The sequence below is a fragment of the Magnolia sinica genome, chromosome 2, assembly GCF_029962835.1.
Source record: "Magnolia sinica isolate HGM2019 chromosome 2, MsV1, whole genome shotgun sequence".
Lineage (NCBI taxonomy): Eukaryota > Viridiplantae > Streptophyta > Magnoliopsida > Magnoliales > Magnoliaceae > Magnolia > Magnolia sinica.
This window is the reverse complement of record NC_080574.1, coordinates 25,572,632-25,592,573: the sequence shown is the minus strand read 5'-3', so window position 1 is coordinate 25,592,573 and position 19,942 is coordinate 25,572,632. Positions and strand designations below refer to the sequence as shown.

Sequence of the window (19,942 nt, the reverse complement as noted above, 5' to 3'; positions counted from 1 at the left end):
AATGCATTCAGGAACATAACCGATAAAAAAATGCCCACTGATTTCTTTCCTTAATAGAAAAAAGAAAAATCCTAGATAGTGAGAGAGAAGATATATACATGCCATTGCACCTAAGCTGTCCAAAATAGTGAGAGAGAAGCATTGTAACTTCATCTCAGCACTTAACATTTTCACTTGTCTTAGGTGATGAAGTTACAATCCTGGTTATTAACCCCATCAAACCTGAAGGAACTTTGGATTATTATAATTATTATTTATTTTTTTGCCATTTCATTAACCCCATCAAACAAAGAAAACTTGAGATCAACAGCAAAGGTGATGCTCTTGTCACCCTACCCTACATGAAGTTACAATCCTGGTCATTAACTTAAAATAGACGATTGTCCCAAATAGTGAAACTTGAATTAGTATTAACCACTCTTACCTAACCTGAACAAGAACTTACAATTTGAGGTTGACTTTGTAAAGTCATGGCTGCATAGTGCATTAGGCATTTCCCCCCTAGAATCCCAATTTATTTTCCTCCTCCCCGAAATGATATAAGATCGATTACAAATATCTATGATCTTTCTTCTCTATTAAGGACCTAAAATACCTTTCTCACATATCATTGAAAAGTGCATTAATATAAATACAGCAAAAAGAAGTAATACAAAAGTGTGTAAACTATAAAAACGGATCAAAGTAGATTGACTGACACTAGCACTTACACATAATAACTCTACCAAAGGCAATCCTATTACAAGAATAGCTTCAGGTAGGCCTGTCACAATTTTTACTGCCCAATAACCAATTTGGTCCTGAGGTGAGGAATAACCAATGTCATCAAAAGATGCAGTCAATACAGCCAAAATCACACTCATAACCCAAGTCAATTAGTAAGATTTTTTAAATCCACCTGAGATTCACACAAAAATACATGTAGGTTCATCATTAGGACCATCATACTTGCTGACCATTGATGGACTGATTGGATTAACCGTGTTGAAGGGAGCCTATTTAACCCAAAGCTCCGTGGGAGCACACCATGATATCCCTGTGACTATCGAAAACTTGTTGCAGCCCGCAGAAATTTTGGATCATGATGATATTTTTGTATTTTCCCTTCATCCTGGCGCAAATCACCTTATAAACGGGTTGGTGGCATATGCACATCGTGGCAGACCTCTAGAAGGTGTGGGCATTTCCATCTCCACTGTTTCATGAAGTGTGGCCCACTGGAGTTTTAAATCTGTCTCATTTCTACTCCACATCCTAACATGAGCCAGTGAAGGTATGGACGGCATGAATGTCACATGGGCATACAGTGGGCCCATAGAGCTTTGGGTTATATGGACTCCATGTAACATGGTCTACCATAAATTCACATGGGCTTTTCAGAATAAGGATGTGGATTCTGTTGTGACCACAACACCACTTGATGGTCCTGGAATATGGTGGGATTGAGCTAAGAGTCACTGTGAGAAACCTGCAGAACAACTTTCAAACATGCTTGGTGTGACATGAAGTTGCAGGTGAAGTTCCCTGAAGCTACCATGCAAACCATATTGGAACACGAATGAACTAGAAGTCATTGAACAAGGCAATTGCAGAAACACAACACACGCTGAGGCAATTAAAAGATAATGAAATCAAGAAAATGAGGAAGGATCCGTACAAAGAATAGGTAATACAGTAGTAAACTGAATGCAAGCAACTCAATTGACACCCATAAAACCAACAACGAAGCTATTAACAAAAGAAAATGTAGAAAAGCAGAACTCACCTTCTAGATCCTACAAGAAGGGCACCCTCTTCCGTAGTTTTTTCTGAACATGTCTATCTCACTCACAGTATAACTGTATAAAGATGAGCAGCACCACAACATTAGGGACATATTATTCATGATGAAATAACAAGGATATCTACCATTTTATGGCGAGATGAAACATTACTTAACCATAGAAGCTGGTTGTGCATGAAAAACAAAAACAATATATGATTCCCCATTATATGAGTGTGCATGACAATAAACCCACCAATAAAAATTGATGAAGAACAAACAAAACACTGAATTTACCTGGAAGACAACAAATGCAAAGAAGAAATTCCTGAAACTAAATGGTAAAATGCTTCATCTAATCCACTTTACCTGGAAAGAAGAACTGCTTGAGGAACAAAAGGAGCATATGCTGTCTCCCTCTCAGCAGCAAGCCGCTGAGCTTTCTGAAACTCTTTCAGAACTGCTTGGAAATCTTTTGCAAGCTTTGCATCAGCTATCTTTTTGCTGGCCTGCATTTAGATAGAAGCTCAATGTATAAACACAACATCAATAACAAAATGGAATTTTCATGCTTAAAACTGAATGATAAGCGAAGGCTGACAAAGATGCCCGTCTAGTGTGGGAAAATTCACTTCAAATGAGACCTTCAGAAGGAAAGATAAAATGAACATGACCGTTAATTTACATATATGAGCATGAGAATGAGCATGCACATGAATAAATGTACACTCACAAAAGCTTGAAGCACATGTAAATGAATTTCAACATAAAGTAAATGATCTGACAATGGGTAATACTATTAGTTTGTAAGTAACATGCAAGACATTCCTTCATGTGTAACTTTTTACATGATGAAAGAGAACAATGATTAACTGTAGCCTAGAAAAAACAGATGGACTGATAATTCAAGAAAGAGAATAATTATTCCATGAACACCCTTGCCAATGTGCCCCTATACAAAAGAAGATCAAGTGATCCTAAGCATCCAATGGGGGTATTTTTGTCCACCAAATCAATCATTACTCAGTCTCTGCCAAGAAAAATCACAAGACAATGGACATATCATTATGTTCCATCACTAAAGCTTTGAATCGACTGTGATGCTGATGGCAAGGAAAAAAATGCATTTCCAACTATACCGAATTTTACTATAAGAACAGCTGAAATAGAGCACCTACAAGAAAAATAGAGGGTCCTTTCACTTATTGGATGGATCCCATGTCTTCCACGAATGACAAGGCTAAAACTATAATGGACTACCAATCCAAAACACCATCTGAGTCAACAATCAACTCACCCATTACCAGGAAAAAAAATTCTTGCGTTAGGTACAAGAGCCGATATAACCATGGATTTCTTTCTGCTGCAAGGTTGTGAGATGTTCTAACGGCTTCTGCACTGCATGAGTTCTGGGAAAACAGGAAAAAAAAAAAAATCCACGAATCATCCCTGCTATCAAAAGACCCAACTCCTAAATCTCTTTACAAGCCAGCTATGTACATGTGATTACATTGAGTGTGAATGTGATTACATTGAGTGTGATAGATCAGAACAATGATGATATGTAGCAGGCCACAAAATTATGTTTTCGTGGAAGTTACCTTATAAACAGGCCCAAATCCACCCTGTCCAAGCTTATTTGCATCCTAAAAATTATCTGCAGCAGCAGAAACATTTTTCAAAGCAGCGAAGGCACATGAGGAGTCACTTACCACACAACATTTCAGTTCCTCATGACAAGGATCTTTTGCTGCAGCTGTGGTCTGCAAAGCAAGGTCCAGATGACGGCTCATGAAGTCAAAAGACCATAAGTCCAACTGCTCCGTAAGACCACATATGCACGCTTAAATCAATAAAAAGATGCCCCACAACTGACCTTCTCATGCACACTGTAGAGCCTCTTTCCTTCTACCAGAAATGAGAAGGTTTTGTACCTCAACAGCGGCTGCCTGAAACAAATGGGATGCACATGAATATCTGAAATTGATATCTGTAGATATGAAAGAACCTCAAACGCAAGTATGCACAATGCTGATTGTAAAGCAGCTCTAGAAAAAAAAAATATTGGAGAAAGAAATTTTGAAGTTAGATGCAAGATCGAAATGAATTATGTTCTGTTTCAGAAAGATAATATTTTCAGAAAGCACAAGTTCACCAACAAGAGGAGAAACTGACAGACCAATATATATAATATTAAGTTGTTGACATCTTCAATTTGCTTCTCATTTTCTTCAAGATACACATCTTTAGCATTTAATCTTTTCATATTTACCTCCATGATGGACCCTGCAGCCAATAGTGATAGGATCATAGAGCATATATAGTAGAAAAAAATGGGACAAATTGTAGGCTCATGCATCATTTTTCGTAAATCTGCATTTCAATAATAAAAATTGAGACTAAACTGAATCACACACCAAGGTTTGCAAGTCAAAAACCTCGCTTCTTTCTTTAAATACATGCAAAGTTTTTACTACCATAACCCGCAACCAGGCTGCAACAATTGGTGTCGGAATAGAATTATGAAATAAGATTCTTCGTAAAATTAGAGTGAAATGCTAAAGCAATTCGCACAATAAGAGAATCATTGACAGGCCTGCCATGAATAAGAAGCTAGACAAATACATTAGAAGTAAGCCTGTGAAAAACGTTTACTATTCTGGCATTAGACGTACCTGCATCAACAATACAGAGTGCACTGAAAAAGATCTACATCTGAACAGACAAAACATTTACAATCTGTTATGATCATTTGAGCATAATCATGAGGAGCTTGCAAAATCCCTTACTTGTGCATCAAGAATAGTAGACAATCTTTCCATGTTTTTCAACTGCTCAAAAACTCACACCTACTGCTATAAGTTACTTGTCTAATGTATTGTATAAGTTACTTATCTACTGCTATAAGTAGAAAAAGCAACTTGGTTTTGATCAATGATAGCCCAACTACTGCTATAAGTAGAAAAACGTAACATGCCAAGCTACCCAAATCAACCCAGTTATCAAAAGTAAAAATAAATAAATAATCCATGTAAATAAGATAATGCAATAGATATTGAGGATCAATCTTACCTTGAGATAGCAAGCCTTTTTAATCTCAGCCGCAGATGCATTAAAACTCACACACCCAAGATTTTATAATACTAGGTACTGACCTTATCACATGCAGTGTACAGAACACTCTTACGCGGACAATCTTCCTTTATTAAATTCAAGCAATACTCCTTCAGCTGAGAACCACCCTTGGTCTTGAACTGAGCAAAAAAAAAAAAAAAAAAACAAGGAACACAAGAACAAAATAACAAGTAGAAATGAGGAAAGATGATGGTAATGCCAATAGGTACTTAATTCTTTCCATTTCTACTTTATTAATTCCATAAAAGAAAAATGAATTCATATACATATAAAACCATGCTATACCATCGATCCAACAGAAAACCAGAATTTCAATAGCCCAATATGTCCAAACCTTGGCAGCAACTGCAGTTTCTTTGGCAGTGGGATGGTGGATAAGATCATGGAGCTCCTCTCCTGTCTTTGACTGCTGCAGCTCCCTGCATGTCTTCTTATTTAGCAATGCCTCAACATCCTTCACGTCATCCTTCATGCCTTCAAAGCCGTCGAGTTTGGACCGACCATTCCGCCTGTCTCTTTTTCATCTTCCCTGAAACTCAAAGGTATGTGAATGACATAGCTAAACTGCTCAGTGCTGTTGAGTTTACAATTTCTGATTGTTTGCAACTTGAAGGTAAAAGCACCATTCATCGATTATCTCTTCTGTTCTTATTAAATTTTTTAGTTGTTTAGCATATCAACTGTCTGTTGTATTTTGGTTTTGTAGGACTTAATTCTATCTTCATATCTGATAGCCATTATCTGTTTTCAATGTCTGTATTCTGCTTGGTGCTGTAGTTTACTGATAACATGCCAACAGTCTCAATCGCCAGTTGAGATTTGATCATCACTTCATCATTATTCATGATAAATCTAATCACTACCATTGATGGTGGATTTTTTCATTGACTTTGATCATCATGATTGATGAAGGTTTTGATTATTAGCACATTCATAATCAATAGTGATATGATGGTTATAAAGAGAGATTTACATTTAAATGCACACACATGTACATATACCATATAATCAATGAACACATGGGATTACACATTTTAATCATCGTATCTCAAAATGTGTGGCTCACTTAATATTATCACATATATGGATATACATCGAATTCCATAATAATATTGATTTGATCCAAAAATTGTTATTATTTGCCTTTATTTTAATTTATATAGTAATCATTATCATTATAGAATATCTAGACTGTTAATTGTAAAAACAAACCGCACCATCAATTAAGTGTCACTGAAAAATCTTAAGTTACTAACCAACATTACTTGGCTTAAATCAGCCAGCTTATACATACATATATATTTATATATGTGTGTGTGCGCGCGCGCGCGCACGTGCGCCTATGAGTAAGAAAATAATTTGCAATCGGATCCAGGCCCATATCAGTTTAAGCACAAGTTTAAGTTCCATTTAAGCTAATGGGTCACTTCTAGATATCAAAGAATGGTCTCCATATTTTGGCAAAAAAAAAATGGCCTTTGATGGTTTTATAAATATGGTGTTGTAAGTATTATGAATTGAAGGTCGTTATTATTAAAGAGAGATGCAGGGGACATTAAAATGTCATTTTAAGGGTTAATAGGCCCGACTCAGCCTTGGGCCCACTTGATTAATAGAACTATGGATAGCATTAGAACAGTGATTACACAATCACATATATCACTGAGGGCCACGATCTGTTATAGTTTGGGGCTACAAATGGGCTAAAAATCCAGTATTTTAAGCCCAAATCTAGGGGCCCACCAGGCCCTTATCCAAGCCCAAATCAATAAATAGGTGGCCCATTGATTGCATGATCTAGATTCATGAACAAGTGCACTGGTTGAACGGTGGGGATGGTTTACACATGGAGGTTCATGCTTATTATTTATATGAAAGGACTATGCTCCAAAATGGAATCAAATTACTTTCAATTAGGAATTGAGAGAGAGAATGCATTCAATAGAGAGAAAGAGAGCATGGGCTATCGATGTATTGGAAGAGAAGTCTCTCTAACACTAAGCCGTGGAACCGGACCTGTGAAAGTATGAGTCATGGTGCATCAGAACTAGAAAATCATCTTAAGTTGACCATTGGCCATCTTTTGAACCGTAGCTGTATTTTTTCTTAGCCTTCTATTTGTGGAAAACTCCTCAAAACTATAGGGAACATCCAATCTGGCAGATTTTTTAGGAATCCCTTATAACAGACAACAGTATTGACCATAAGGTGTTTTTTGTTTTTGTTTTTTTTAACACACGCACTCACACTCCCACGCACTTACGCCGTAGTGGGATTCCACTACCTATGGGTACTCGAACCCTTGACCAGGTGTTGCAACTCCTTAAGAGTCTACCACTGGAGCAAGAGTAAGGACCCACCACCGATGTGGCTGATGTGTTGACACCACTAAGTTACGTGGGTCCCATCATAAGGCATGAGTTATATTCAAAACGTCTGTCCACTTGGTGAGCTAGTAGTAAGGCTTGAGACTAAAAATAACACATATTCAAAAATCAAGTGGACCACATTATAAAAAGCAATGGAGGATTGAATGCCTGCCATTAAATCTCTTTTGGGGGTCATAGAAATTTTGGATCAATATGATATTTATTTTCTCTTCATTCAGGTCTGTGAGACATTATGAACAGACCGGATAGAAAGTAAACATTGTGGTGAGCCCTACGAATGTTTTAATGATGATAATCATTGTCCCCACTACCATTTTTGGTGTGTTCCACCTGATCCTTGGAAATTACTCATTTTTGGGATTATTAATATCTAAATTGATTTCAAAAAATTGATGGACAGTGTAGATATGATAAATACATCATTGTGGAAGCCACAACAGGTACCCACAATCTTACATGTTGCGGAATGAGTACAAACAAACGAGATAAATTCAAATCTCAGGTGTACCACACCATATGAAACAATGATGGTTAAACGCTCACTGACTACTTCTTGAGGGTCAAGAAAGTTTTGGATAAGCTTATATTTATATTTTTCCCTCGTATTGAGCTGCTTTGCTTAATCAACAGGTTAGATGGCAACAAAACGTTATATTGCGCTTGGCTAGAAAATATACCAAGTATTCATGCTCTATGTACGGGATCTAAGCATTATGATGAGTAGAGCAGCCTGTTTTGAACCGCGACGCATATACGGTGGAGTCCACCAGCGCTGATTCCCCGCGGAAGCCAGGAACAGTAGGTTTTTTTTTTTTTTTTTTTTTTTAAAAAAAAAAATTTACACACGCACACACACCCCAGGCACTCACGCTGGTGGAATTTCACCACCTATGGGTACTCGAAACACCAGAGAGTGTACCTCCCGGGCAAGAGTAAGTACCCAAGGAAGCCAGGAACAGTTCCTGTGCAAGGATACTGGGTGGGCACCTCGATGTTTTTGAGAAATCCACCCCGCTGTGACCAAAAATTAGTTGTATGCAGCACTCACGTGGGCCATGCAAGGGAAAACAGTGGGCATTCAGTGAGCACCGTTAAAGTATTCTTATGGCTGTAAAAGTTTTGTATCATGATATAATCTTGGTGTTTTCACTTAATCCCATTGGGAATGATCTTGTAAACGGTTTGGATAGCATATGAACATCAAGGTGGTGCCCATGAAGGTTTCAACGGTGGGAATTTTTTTTCCCTAATTTTCCCTCTTGTGTGACCCACTTGAGTGTTGTATCTCTACTTAATTTTTAATCTCACAGGCTAAAATGAGATCGGAAAACAGATGGACGGAATGGATTTCTCACATACATTACAGTAGGCCCCACCCAGCATCCTTGCTGGAACTTCCTTGGAAAGGCTTTCAAGGGAAATCCGCGTCGGGAGTCCATACGCGAAAGCCTTTGTCACAAAGTTCTTCTACGGGGAACGCAGGTGGGGGCTATTGTGATGTTTGTGAGAAATCCTTTCCTTTCATTCGTTCCTAAGTTCATCTCAGGACATGACGCCAAAAATGAACCGTTTCCAAAGCTCAAATGGGCTGTGTTAAAGGAAAGTGTGGTTAGGGTAATTTCTACCATTGAAATTTACTTGGGTTCAACAATAATGTTTACATGTCAGCCATACTGTTATTAACTTTCATTCCTACTGGGGTGAACTGAAATCACAAATATTAGCATGATTCAAAGCTTTTGGCTCATGAATATTTCAGCTATGGATGATCAATTATCATATTTTCAGCCCACTTGAGCTTTGGATATGGTTAATTTTTGGCATCATGTGCTAAAATGAACTCACAAAACGGATAGACAAAGAGAATTTCTCACAAACATCACAAGAAAGAGCCGTATCATCACGTCACTTGAGTATTGGATGCTGCTTATTTCTTGACTAATGTCCTAAAAACGGCCCATAAGTGACTCAGGACACCAGCTATATAACTAGTGCCGGCATGACACATGCCGAGACGAGCGCTGACGCTCCTCCAGCTAAATGTATTTATTATATCCATACTCTATCTTTTGTGATCATTTTAAAGCATTATTAAAAAAATGAATCATATCTAAAGATCATCCATACTATTTATTCATCTTTTGAGATCATTTAAAAGCATTATCCAAAAAATGAATCATATCCAAAGATGACCTGGACCACACCACAAGATAATGATTTGCACCATTAAAAAATTTGTAGGGCCCACCATAAGGTTTATTTTTATCTAACCTGTTCACAAGGTTAGAAAGACCTAAACGAAGAAAAACAAATTTCATATTGATCTAAAACTTCTATGACCCGTAAAAGAGTTTTAATGGTAGACGTTCAATCTCTGACTGCTTTTTGCAGTGTGGTCTACTTTATAGTTTGTTGTGTCTTATTTTTAGTCTTAATCCATAATACGAGCTCTCCGAGTAGATGGACGGTTTGTATATAACACATACCTCATGATCAGACCTACTGACGTCAATACATCAGCTATACCTGCCAATCCGCTTCCGCGACACTGACGACGAGCAGGAGCTGAAGCGGATTGGCTGGTATGTTACATGGGCCCCACATTGATGTATTTATTATATCTACACCGTTCATCCACTTGGAGAGATCATTTTAGAGCATGAGAAAAAAAATGAATTATATCTAAATCTTAAGTAAACCACACAACAAATAACAATGATACAATGACTCTCATCGTTAAAACACTAGTTACGAACCCAAACGGCCGAACTACTACCTCCACGTAGGGCGAGTACAAGCAAATACGTCCCAAAGAACCTGGAAATCCGCGTCCTGTTCTTCTCGGTTCTTACCTCCTTTGAAAGTGAACACTAGAGAGGGACATCTTTCGATGGCGATCGCTTTCTTAAATATCCACATGGAATGTGCAGGTGCATTGAAACATTTCAGAGTAGAAAAACACCCAAGGAAGGGAAAACCTCCTTGTTAAGAAAGAGAAGATGGCTGAAATCCCTCTACTAACTCCATACAAGATGGGGAAATTCCATCTTTCTCACAGGTTTATTTCAAATCCAATGCCTGCATTTTCATTTCCTTCCATCCAAACTAACTTCAGATTTTGGGTTGAATCCAATCTCTTCCTTTCTTTCTTTCTTTTGTTTGTGTTTCTTCTCTTGTTCATTTTTTTTCTCTTAGAAGTAAAGATAGATTGGAGCTTTTCTCTTAGAAGTAAAGATAGATTGGACGCCTGGCCTACTGTTTATTCACGGATGGTGGATGATCCCTACCATGCAACGAGTGGGTGGGAGAATATATTAGGGAGGGATATTTGCTACTCCCAGGATTCGAACACATGACCTTCCACTCTGACACCATGTCAAACAGCCACTTTCTCCGGATTCAGCTTCAATGTTGAAAATTAGGGGTCTTGGATTTTACAGTTGATTATCAGGTGGGGTCCACCACGTATGGGCCGGCGAACAGCAATTGATCAGTTATGCCCAACGATTGTTCGTTGATAGGCCAGCCTTAGTTGGTTGATCTTGTCTATGCAGATTGCCAATGTATCGTTTAAATGAGATTTTTACTTAAATAGCCTTTAGCTAAAATAAATGAAACTGGGAAAAGCTTTCATTTTGCATGTTCTTCAATAACAAGATTCAATTGATTGAGATTCCTGATTTCTACATTTGATTTTGTGAATGTCTGTGTATTTTTCTTGTCATGATTATGTCCTTGATCACTCATGGACAATGGAATTATTTGGACTAAAACTCAGCATCAGAGCATGATTTACTCGAGGACCAAAACCATAACAACCTGCCTTAAAACCATTTCAACTCGTTGTCGGCTCATTCAGAGTCAACTCAGTTTTGGGCGAGTTTTGGTTCCATGGAAGAAACATTGAATCTTGGAAGTAGCCTTCTCAAATCTATTTTGGTTTTGTCTACTACTTGTTCAGTGAGAAGGCTTAGAGTTAGGGGTGTTTAGGAGCCAGGTTAGGGCCGGGCCAAGCTCTGTCGAAACCGGCTCGCATTGTTCAAAGTAAGCCCAAACCCAGCCCAGGCCCGTGATGGGCCAAAATGGTCCAGCCCGAACCTTGGCCGGAATGTTTGTACAGGGCCTAGCCCGAGCCTGAGCCTACTACTGAAAAAACCCGGGGGGGGGGGGGGGGGTGGGGAATGGGGCAGGCATCAGACAGTTGGAGAATATAGTATTTTATACATAAAAAAACCCCAAACAGGCTGGGCTTGGATTATGGGCTTTCGTTCATCTATGTCCAAAGCTTGGCCTGATTTTGAAACAGGCTTGATTTTTAAGCCCAAACCTAGCCCTTGGGCCTGATACTCCAGCCTAAGCCCGGCCCTCGGGAAGTCTCACTGGCCAACCCTGCCCATGGACACCCTTACTTTGAGTTTTCAAATCTAAGGACTAAGGTTATACTAAATACAATGGTTGGTCTGAGGAGTTTGTACAGTACACTTATTTTTTCAGTTTGTACAAAGGGGTGCTCTTAGTTTAGTAATCAGAGCTGTTGATATGATTGGATCTGCTTTAGATGGCCAATGAGTCAAACATCTCTCTGATGTGAAAATCGTAACCCTTCAGTATTCGTGCAGAAATCGATGGCTAAGAAAGAAAATGTAGCAACAGTCCACAATCAACCAAACAAGGCCAGAGATTGATGGATAGTATCTTCAAAATTTGGGGATTTTCAGCGCATGGACCATCCATGTTGAGACCCAGGATCGTATAATTGGATCATTGAAGCATGGGTCTCACCTGTTCATGCTGAAACCCAAGCTCACTAGACAAGCTCTTGGCCCAGGCATTTTCCTTGTTGGCCACCATCATTGCCATTGTCATAACTTTCTGCCAACTATTTGAGATTGCCTTTGATCTTTTCCTTGTTCTTCTGGGAAAAAAAGAAAAGAAAAGCGAGAAAGGATTAAATCAGTTAGTTGAAATTTGTGAACATTTGAAGAGATCAGTGGAGAATTAATCCCTCAAGTTCCTGAGAACTATGGGAATTTCTCATAAAACACTGGAGCTTGTCTATTAGATAACTTTTAATAATCAATTTCTTGTTCCAGGTAAAGATGCACTTGATTCATCAGCTTATGCTCTCATGCTATTTAGGATAAGAGAACATTAAAGGACGTCTTATTTTCTTCTTCTGTAAAATTTTAAAGGATTTTGGTGTTTTAAACTGTATTTCTTTTGAAATCTATAGAACTTTTGTCTTCCCTTGTGGACTATCACCTAATGCTGAGCTGTTTGTTACGTGTTCACCTTATAGAGATTTTTTTATTTTTATTTTTTCCATTTTACTTAAAGAATGTACGTGGTACCCAAACTATGAGATCTAGATGGTTCTTCAGATGGCTATGCCATGGATATTCTGTAGCCTGAAAATCACGCCATTCGGATGATGAAGTTTGTCCAATGGATGGCCTACAAGTGGAAGGTTAAAAGCAAATATGAGCAGCAGTCCATGTTTGCTGGGGAAAAGGCCCATCAATCAGACAGGATTTGGTTATCATGTCATATTGGGTTGACTAGACATTGATGGACCCTGCAGTATTAACCGTTTAGATCTCTTACATGCATGTCATTTGTATGGCTGTAGAGTGAGGGGGCACTGCATGTTGCGAGACACAAATGTAGCCCTTATTTTTAATGTTCTTTCTTGTGAGAAGGTGAGGATGGATCAAAGGAAATGTAACTACCTGTTCGGGAATCAGTAATGCCCAACTCATGAAACTGTACTCTTTTTCTTTTTCTTTTTTTTTCTTTTTCTTTATTCTTTTTTGCAGAATAGTTTTGGCACCATTGACAAGGCAAAGATCTTATGGAAATGTCCCTCAACCACATGCCATCTTGTATTACTCTCAAAGAACCACCAAAGGGGGCCTTTTAATAGCTGAAGCCACTGGTATATCTGACACAGCTCAAGGGTAAAATTCAAAGTTGCAACTTTATCTCATGTCATATATATATATATATATATATATATATATTTGTTCTTTTTGTTGTTCTTTATTTTTATTTTACTAGGAGGCAATGACCTTCTGTATATACCATGTCACCAGATTCTTTACATAAACTGCCTCCACCATCCGAACAGTGCACATACTTGTCTATTATTGGATGGCCCCAAAAATCACATCATTTCAATATCCAAACCATCAGATCAATGGATTCATTTTGTGGGTTGTCAGTTGTCACCCTTAGGGCCCGTTTGGCCAACTGCATTAGATGGGATTAAGGTGGATGGAATTGTAAAAGTAATAAGAAATGCGTGTGTAAGGTACTGTCCTTGGATTGGGTGTATCCCATGTTTGGAATGTATGCGTTAAAAAGTAAATCCCGGGATTCACTTTTAAATTACACTTGGATTGAACTTGGATAAAGGAAAAATTCATCATCCGGATAAAGGAAAAATTCATCATCCATGGGATTTGTAATCCCATCTTACACTTTCCAACACAAGGCTCATTTTCCAAAGCCTATAAAGTTAATTTTAATCTCATCCCACGCTCCTTCCAAACATGTCATTCCCAATTTCGAAGTGGGATTAGCAATGCAATCCCATTTAATACAACTTAATACCACTGGCCAAACAGGCCCTTAACTTCTGATGGCACTCCAAAGCAGGCTATGATCAGAGTGTTAAGAGCATCTAACTGGTTTCATTTAGGCTTTGTCAACAAATAGGTGGCCCATTGATTGCATGATCTAGATTCATGAACATGGGCACTGGTTGGACAGTGGGGATGGTTTACACATGGAGGTTCATGTGTGTTTTATGCTTTACACAGGAATAACTAAATCTGTGTTTGGATGCACCATTGTATTGAATTGCGCCTTTAGTAGTTCAATAATGTCGAAATAGCCAAATTATAGTTGCATCCTATAAAAGGACTAGGCTCCAAACTGCAATCACATTACTTTCAATTAGGACTCAAAAGGAATATAGCACGATTATTTTTGAGAGACAATACTAGAAAATACCGTTATATTTTCACCCTTTCAAAGGGACATAAGGAAAAAAAAGAAAAGAAAAGAAAAAGAACTGTTACATTTCCTGGTGATTAAACTGAGTGTTCACAATTTAACCCATGTGGAACTATTGAGTCATGATGCATCAGAACTAGAAAATCTTCCTAAGCTGCCATTTTGGATGAGTGGGGCACATGGTTCATTGATTTTGTGGAATCCATTGCAAATGGGCGATGAGCCAAAGCTCTGCCAGATTAGATTGGAAGATCCTAGTCATTAAACCATTGGCTATCTTCTGAACCACAGCTGTATTTTTTCTTAACCTTCTATTTGTAGGCCACTCATCAAAACTATAGGGAACATCTAATCTGGCAGATTTTTGAGGAATCCCCTATAGCAGTATTAACGGTTTGGATAATCGAAGCATGGGTCCCATTAAATATATAATGGGGAATTAGGTCACCTTTGACATTTTGATGCACTGGGACTTTATAGTTCCTCCGAAATGTGTGCATCCAAATGCAACAAAAGTATTTGTTTTTCTTACATCTATGTATTTTTCTTGCCTATCTTCAAGGTATGCTGAGACACCTGGAATTTGGACAAAAGAGCAGGTGGAAGCCTGGAAACCTATTGTGGATGCTGTTCATGAGAAGGGTGGTATTTTCTTTTGCCAACTTTGGCATGTGGGGAGGGTTTCTAATTACGGTGTGTTTGAGTTTTTTAAACTTCTTTTTCATCTTATTTTCCTTCAATTTCCATGACATATAACCTGAAACTAGCCAAAGCATCACCTTAGAACCTAGAGATGGTGTTCCTGTGAAGGTGTGTGTGTTTTTGGCAATGAACATAGGGAAAGATTTGGTTTGATGAGCTTCAGTTCAGGTCAACCCGAAACCAACTGAGCCAACCCAGGTTTGGGGCAGGTTGGGTCAGGTTGTCAGGGTCCTCAGGTTGGGTTATTAGGAATTGGGTTGGGTTCAAGTTGAGAAAATTCGGGTTGGGTTAGGTTGGGTTGGGAATAGTCTCATGTTTTGTATTGGTTTATGTCGCATCTGTCAAACTGACACTGACTAACAAGCTTGAGATATAACTGGTGGAGAAAATCCCATGTATTGCAATGTCCAAATGGAGGGAATTCATACAAGAAAATAAATCAGTATGCTGCCTAAAATAAGAGTTAATAAAAGATCCTAATGATATTACAAAATATTGTTTACGTAATGCATCTTTATCTCTACAATTCCCCTCAAACTGATGTTGGTTGAGAAGCATTAGTTGCCTACTAAATAATCAAGGGGAGCTCGAGTCATAGCTTTGTAAATAAATAGCAAGTTATTCTTAAGAAGTCATAGGAGGAAGGATGGCTTCTTGGGACAAGAGTTTGAATAACTGTGAGAATCTCTCTGATACCATGTCAAACTAACAATTGCTTCTAAGCTTAAGAGATAATTGGTGGAGAAAATTCCATGTATTGTATTGCTCCAATAGGGAGAATTTACACAAGAGAATACATTAATATGCTGCCTAAAATAGGAATTCATAAAAGATCCTAATGTTATTACACGATACTATTTACTTAATGCATCTTCATCTCTGCAGGGTCAGGTTGGATTGGGTCAGTTTGGGTTGAGTATAGAGGAATTCAGGTTGGGGACCCGAAGTTGGAATTCTGGTCAGTTGGGTTAGGTTGCAGGTTGGGCCTTCTTGAGGTTGGGTCGGGCTCTGGTTGATCCTCAATCCGACCCAACCCACCCAAGTTGCACTCCTAGAAATGTTACGCAGAAACCTACTGCACCTTGAAAGTATCCAGCAGATGTCCATGGGCCCTTCAAATGGATCCTTGATGGGTGGGTTACTTTTTTCTTTAATTAATTAATTTTTTGAACAGTCCTTCATGGGTCTAATGTAAAGTGCTAAGAAGTGTGGGTTGGGCCCACTCGAGGCTGGGTTGGGCTCAGGTTGATCCTCAATCCGACCCACCTGCCAAGTTGCACTCCTAGAAATGATATGTAGAGATGTACTGCACCTGGAAGGTATGCAGAAGATGTCCATGGGCCCCTAAAATGGATCCTTCATGGGTGGGTCTATTTATTTATTTATTATTATTTTTTGAACAGTTCTTCATGGGTCTACTGTAAAGCGCTAATCATTGCATGTGCACTGAAACCTGATTGTTTCCCTTCAATGTGTGGAAATGTCTCTACTTTTAATTTATCGTCTTCTTGCTACTCAATCATTGGGTTGATGCTTTTGTTGGTTTAGTAGGACGTGAAGGCCTCCTCCATGTCGTTCATCTTTGAATAATTTCATCTAATTCCTGTTTTCAGGATTTCAGCCCAATGGACAACCTCCCATCTCCTCTACTGACAAGCCACTGACGCCTAAGGTTCGTGCCAGTGGTGTCGACATTGCAAAGTTCTCACCTCCGCGGCGGTTAAGGACAGATGAAATTCCACAAGTCATCCACGATTTTAGAGTTGCTGCTAGGAATGCCATAGAGGCAGGTAAGAGGTTCATTTCATCCACATGGGAGGAGAATTTCAAAATTCCATGTTCAGTTTCCGTTTATAGCCATATTAAAAATTTTTATGAAGGATTTCTACAGTATTGTTAATTTGAGGAGTTATGGCATGTTCAATCCAGTGGATGGGACAGAGCTCTATGATCATGCAAAACAAACACTGTTTGATTGGTGCAAGTAAATTGACAATTAAAACAAATATGGCTGGCTGTCCACATTCAATGGATCAAAGTCCACATGATGCTCCTCTATGCCTTTGTTGCTTTTAATAAAAGATTAATTGCCTTTCAAAAAAATTAAAAAAATCCACATGATTATATGATGTCGCATCATAGCCCATCAAAATAGATATCAGATGATCAGTGCACCTTGCCAAACCATTTTGGCCTCTTGTTTCTTGCTGCATCTAGCATAATTGCGTTTCGTTTGATCTTTAATGTGCTGTAGTTTCTTTTACATGAGCAGCATAGTAACATGACTGCAGACCCTGTTCTAAACATCAGAAATAAGCTTGCATCCTTTTCAGGGTGGCTGAAATTTGGACCATGTACGGCTGGCAATGTGTCATGTTGGCCTCCTCGCTTCTTAGCCGGGTTGGGCGGCACTTATCTGGTTGGGAGATGGGAACATGCCTGAAAATGTGACCAGTTAGGTAAACAGATCGAGCTTGAATGGGCGGCCGATGAAATAAAATATGAATTATAAACAGATCATCTGACCACTTATAAGTGACAAAATATGAATTATAAAATAATTTCTTGTTGCATTTGATTTTCTCTATGAGAGGGGATACATACATCAGCGGTAAATTGTATGTAGACAGGTGAGAATAAAATCTTATGATTTTGGGAATCAATTAACCAGATTTCTGAGTTGTATGAGATCTTGAATCTAGTGTGGCACATTATCTAATACCCTCCCACAAACACGCCCCGTAGAGATGTTTAGAATCTAAGATATCGATAGCCTTTGTGATATAGGTTATAACCCAAAAGGATAGAGCAGAATGAGCTTTCAGTTTATGTTTGTTATAGGGTCGCAGCTAAGGATAGCAAGCACAACTAAAAGTTCGTAAGAATGTATTATTGGGCGGCCAATGAAATAAAATTTTCCAAGGTGATTTCATTTTTGTGATTTGACTGGGCATATGGTTAAATGGGGAAATCTGTAGTAGGTAGGCATATGTGTGTGCGTGTGTGTGAGTAGAGTGAGGCTCATTTCAACAATGTGGCGATGCTTACATTCAGCTGTTCCATTTTGTTCTGAAGTATCAGGGCAAGACTGCTAATACGAAATTCTATGTTTGGTTAAAAAGTTGCAGAATCGATGGCTAATGAAGTCACCATCTCCATCTAACTGAAATGTCTTGATTTTGCAATTGAGCAAATTCTCAATTTTGGATTTAAAACTAATAAAGACATCCAAAAGTTGAGCACATGAATGCAAAGGAAATAGCCAACAAACACCACATAAATGGGCGGAAGTCCCCAATGTTTGAATGAAGTTTAAGAGATTGAGAAGAAATTGTGTTTGAAGGGGAAAAAAAGAAAAAGAAAAAAGGCAAACAATGACACTTAACCAATTGGCATGATTGACAAAGGGTAATAGTGACCGATTTCCTTTAATTAGTAAGGAACAAGATAAACGGCCAAGCATAGCTAGTGAAGGATGCCCTAAACGATGATGCTAAGATGAAATGGAGACTTGTTCCCTAAGGAGAGCTAATGTAGTGGTGTTATTCTTGTGGTTGCGAGATACCATGAATGGAGAGAGTCCGTTCTTACTCTGCTCACAGAAAAGTGTCTTCCATGATAGTTTGTCCCAAATATAGATGCCATTAACCTAAAAAATAGATAAGTAGTTATCGTCTTTGGAAAATTGATTAACAGATAATAGATTGCAAGAAATGGAGGGAACATGTAAGAGATGAGATAAGCGGAAATTTTGAATGGAGTTTGAATAACAACATCACCAGTGGTTGTATATTGCTAAACTTTGGCCATTTCCAACTGATAGCTTGTTGCTTCCTTGGTATTCCAACTGAAGAGATAAGTTGGTCAAATCGGCAGTGACATGATTTGTTGCTCCGGTATCTGTGGACCAAACTTAATCTGTAGTTGGAGTTTGAGAGGCGACCATGATAGTTTCTAAGGTGATATTCGTCCTTGGTAGGCATAGTTCATGTGATTATGGCAGTCAATGGCTTTGACCCATTCTATTACTGATTTGACATGTTGGCCATGCAGTAGATGTGGGATAATTGGGGTTCCTACTTCTGCCTCCACGACCTTTATTAGATCTTGAATGACCACGTGCTTGATGTTGGTATGGGGATCCACGGGTAGCAACTAAGGCCTTGGATTCTGTTGCAGAGATTGTAGTGAGTTGGTCATTCACACTGAGTTCCTCACACATTAGGAGCTTGTTTAATTCATCAAAAGTGACAAGATCAGATCAAACCTTATGGATGTGCGAAAACGAGCGTACTTGGAAGGTAGCCCATTGAGTGTTATTAGCACAAGATCAACATCATCCACAGGCTTGCTGATTGATGCGGGTTTGCCTGCAAGTGATTTGATATTGAAGAGATATTTAGCAATTGAGGAGGTGCCTATCTTAATGGATTGAAGTTGTGATTTCAATTGCATAATGTGTGATCTCGAGAAGGCCAAAAAGCGATATTTGAGTCTCCCACACAGGATGAGATGTGAGAATACCATCGCCATACGGCAGAATGCTTTTTGATAACATAGCATTTATCCAACTTAATTTTTTTTGATATTTACATTGCCATTCATCATACCTCAGATTGATAGTTGTGGAGATTTTTCCAGAAAATTTTTAGGGCATGGGTTTGTGCCATCCACAAAGCTGAGTAGTCCATGGCTTCTTAGCACTAATAAGAATTGCGATATCTAGAGGAGATAATTGTTATGATCTAGTTTGATGGAAACTAGATTGGAATGAGGTGTTGGAGGAAGCCGCCATCGAAACAAGGGAAGCACGACGAAGATGATTTGATCAGCAATATCCATAGATGTAACAAAAATAGTGTGGTGGTGACGCAAGGAAGAGATTGAAACAAATATGAGAAAGATCACCGTCTTTCTCAAGTAGTGAAGGCCTTGA

The 19,942-nt window shown here is 38.6% G+C and overlaps 1 protein-coding gene and 1 long non-coding RNA gene across 4 annotated transcripts in view; one reads left to right on the top strand and one right to left on the bottom strand.

Moving 5' to 3' along the window:
• Positions 1-19,942, top strand: part of LOC131236734 (putative 12-oxophytodienoate reductase 11) — a 37,557-nt gene that overhangs the window by 7,771 nt on the left and 9,844 nt on the right. For 2 of the 3 annotated variants that reach the window (XM_058234129.1, XM_058234130.1), the window contains exons 2-4: positions 13,104-13,244; positions 14,867-14,997; positions 16,620-16,796. In XM_058234129.1, coding sequence (XP_058090112.1) covers positions 13,104-13,244; positions 14,867-14,997; positions 16,620-16,796 — 449 coding nt within the window. Of the gene's footprint in view, positions 1-10,193; positions 10,346-13,103; positions 13,245-14,866; positions 14,998-16,619; positions 16,797-19,942 lie in introns of those variants that run through there. The other variant, XM_058234128.1, reaches the window with a different exon arrangement.
• Positions 3,937-5,349, bottom strand: LOC131236739 (uncharacterized). Its single transcript, XR_009166863.1, has 3 exons — positions 5,232-5,349; positions 4,918-5,016; positions 3,937-4,048 (listed from the first exon to the last, which is right to left on the bottom strand). It is a non-coding gene; the product is annotated as an uncharacterized LOC131236739 (long non-coding RNA).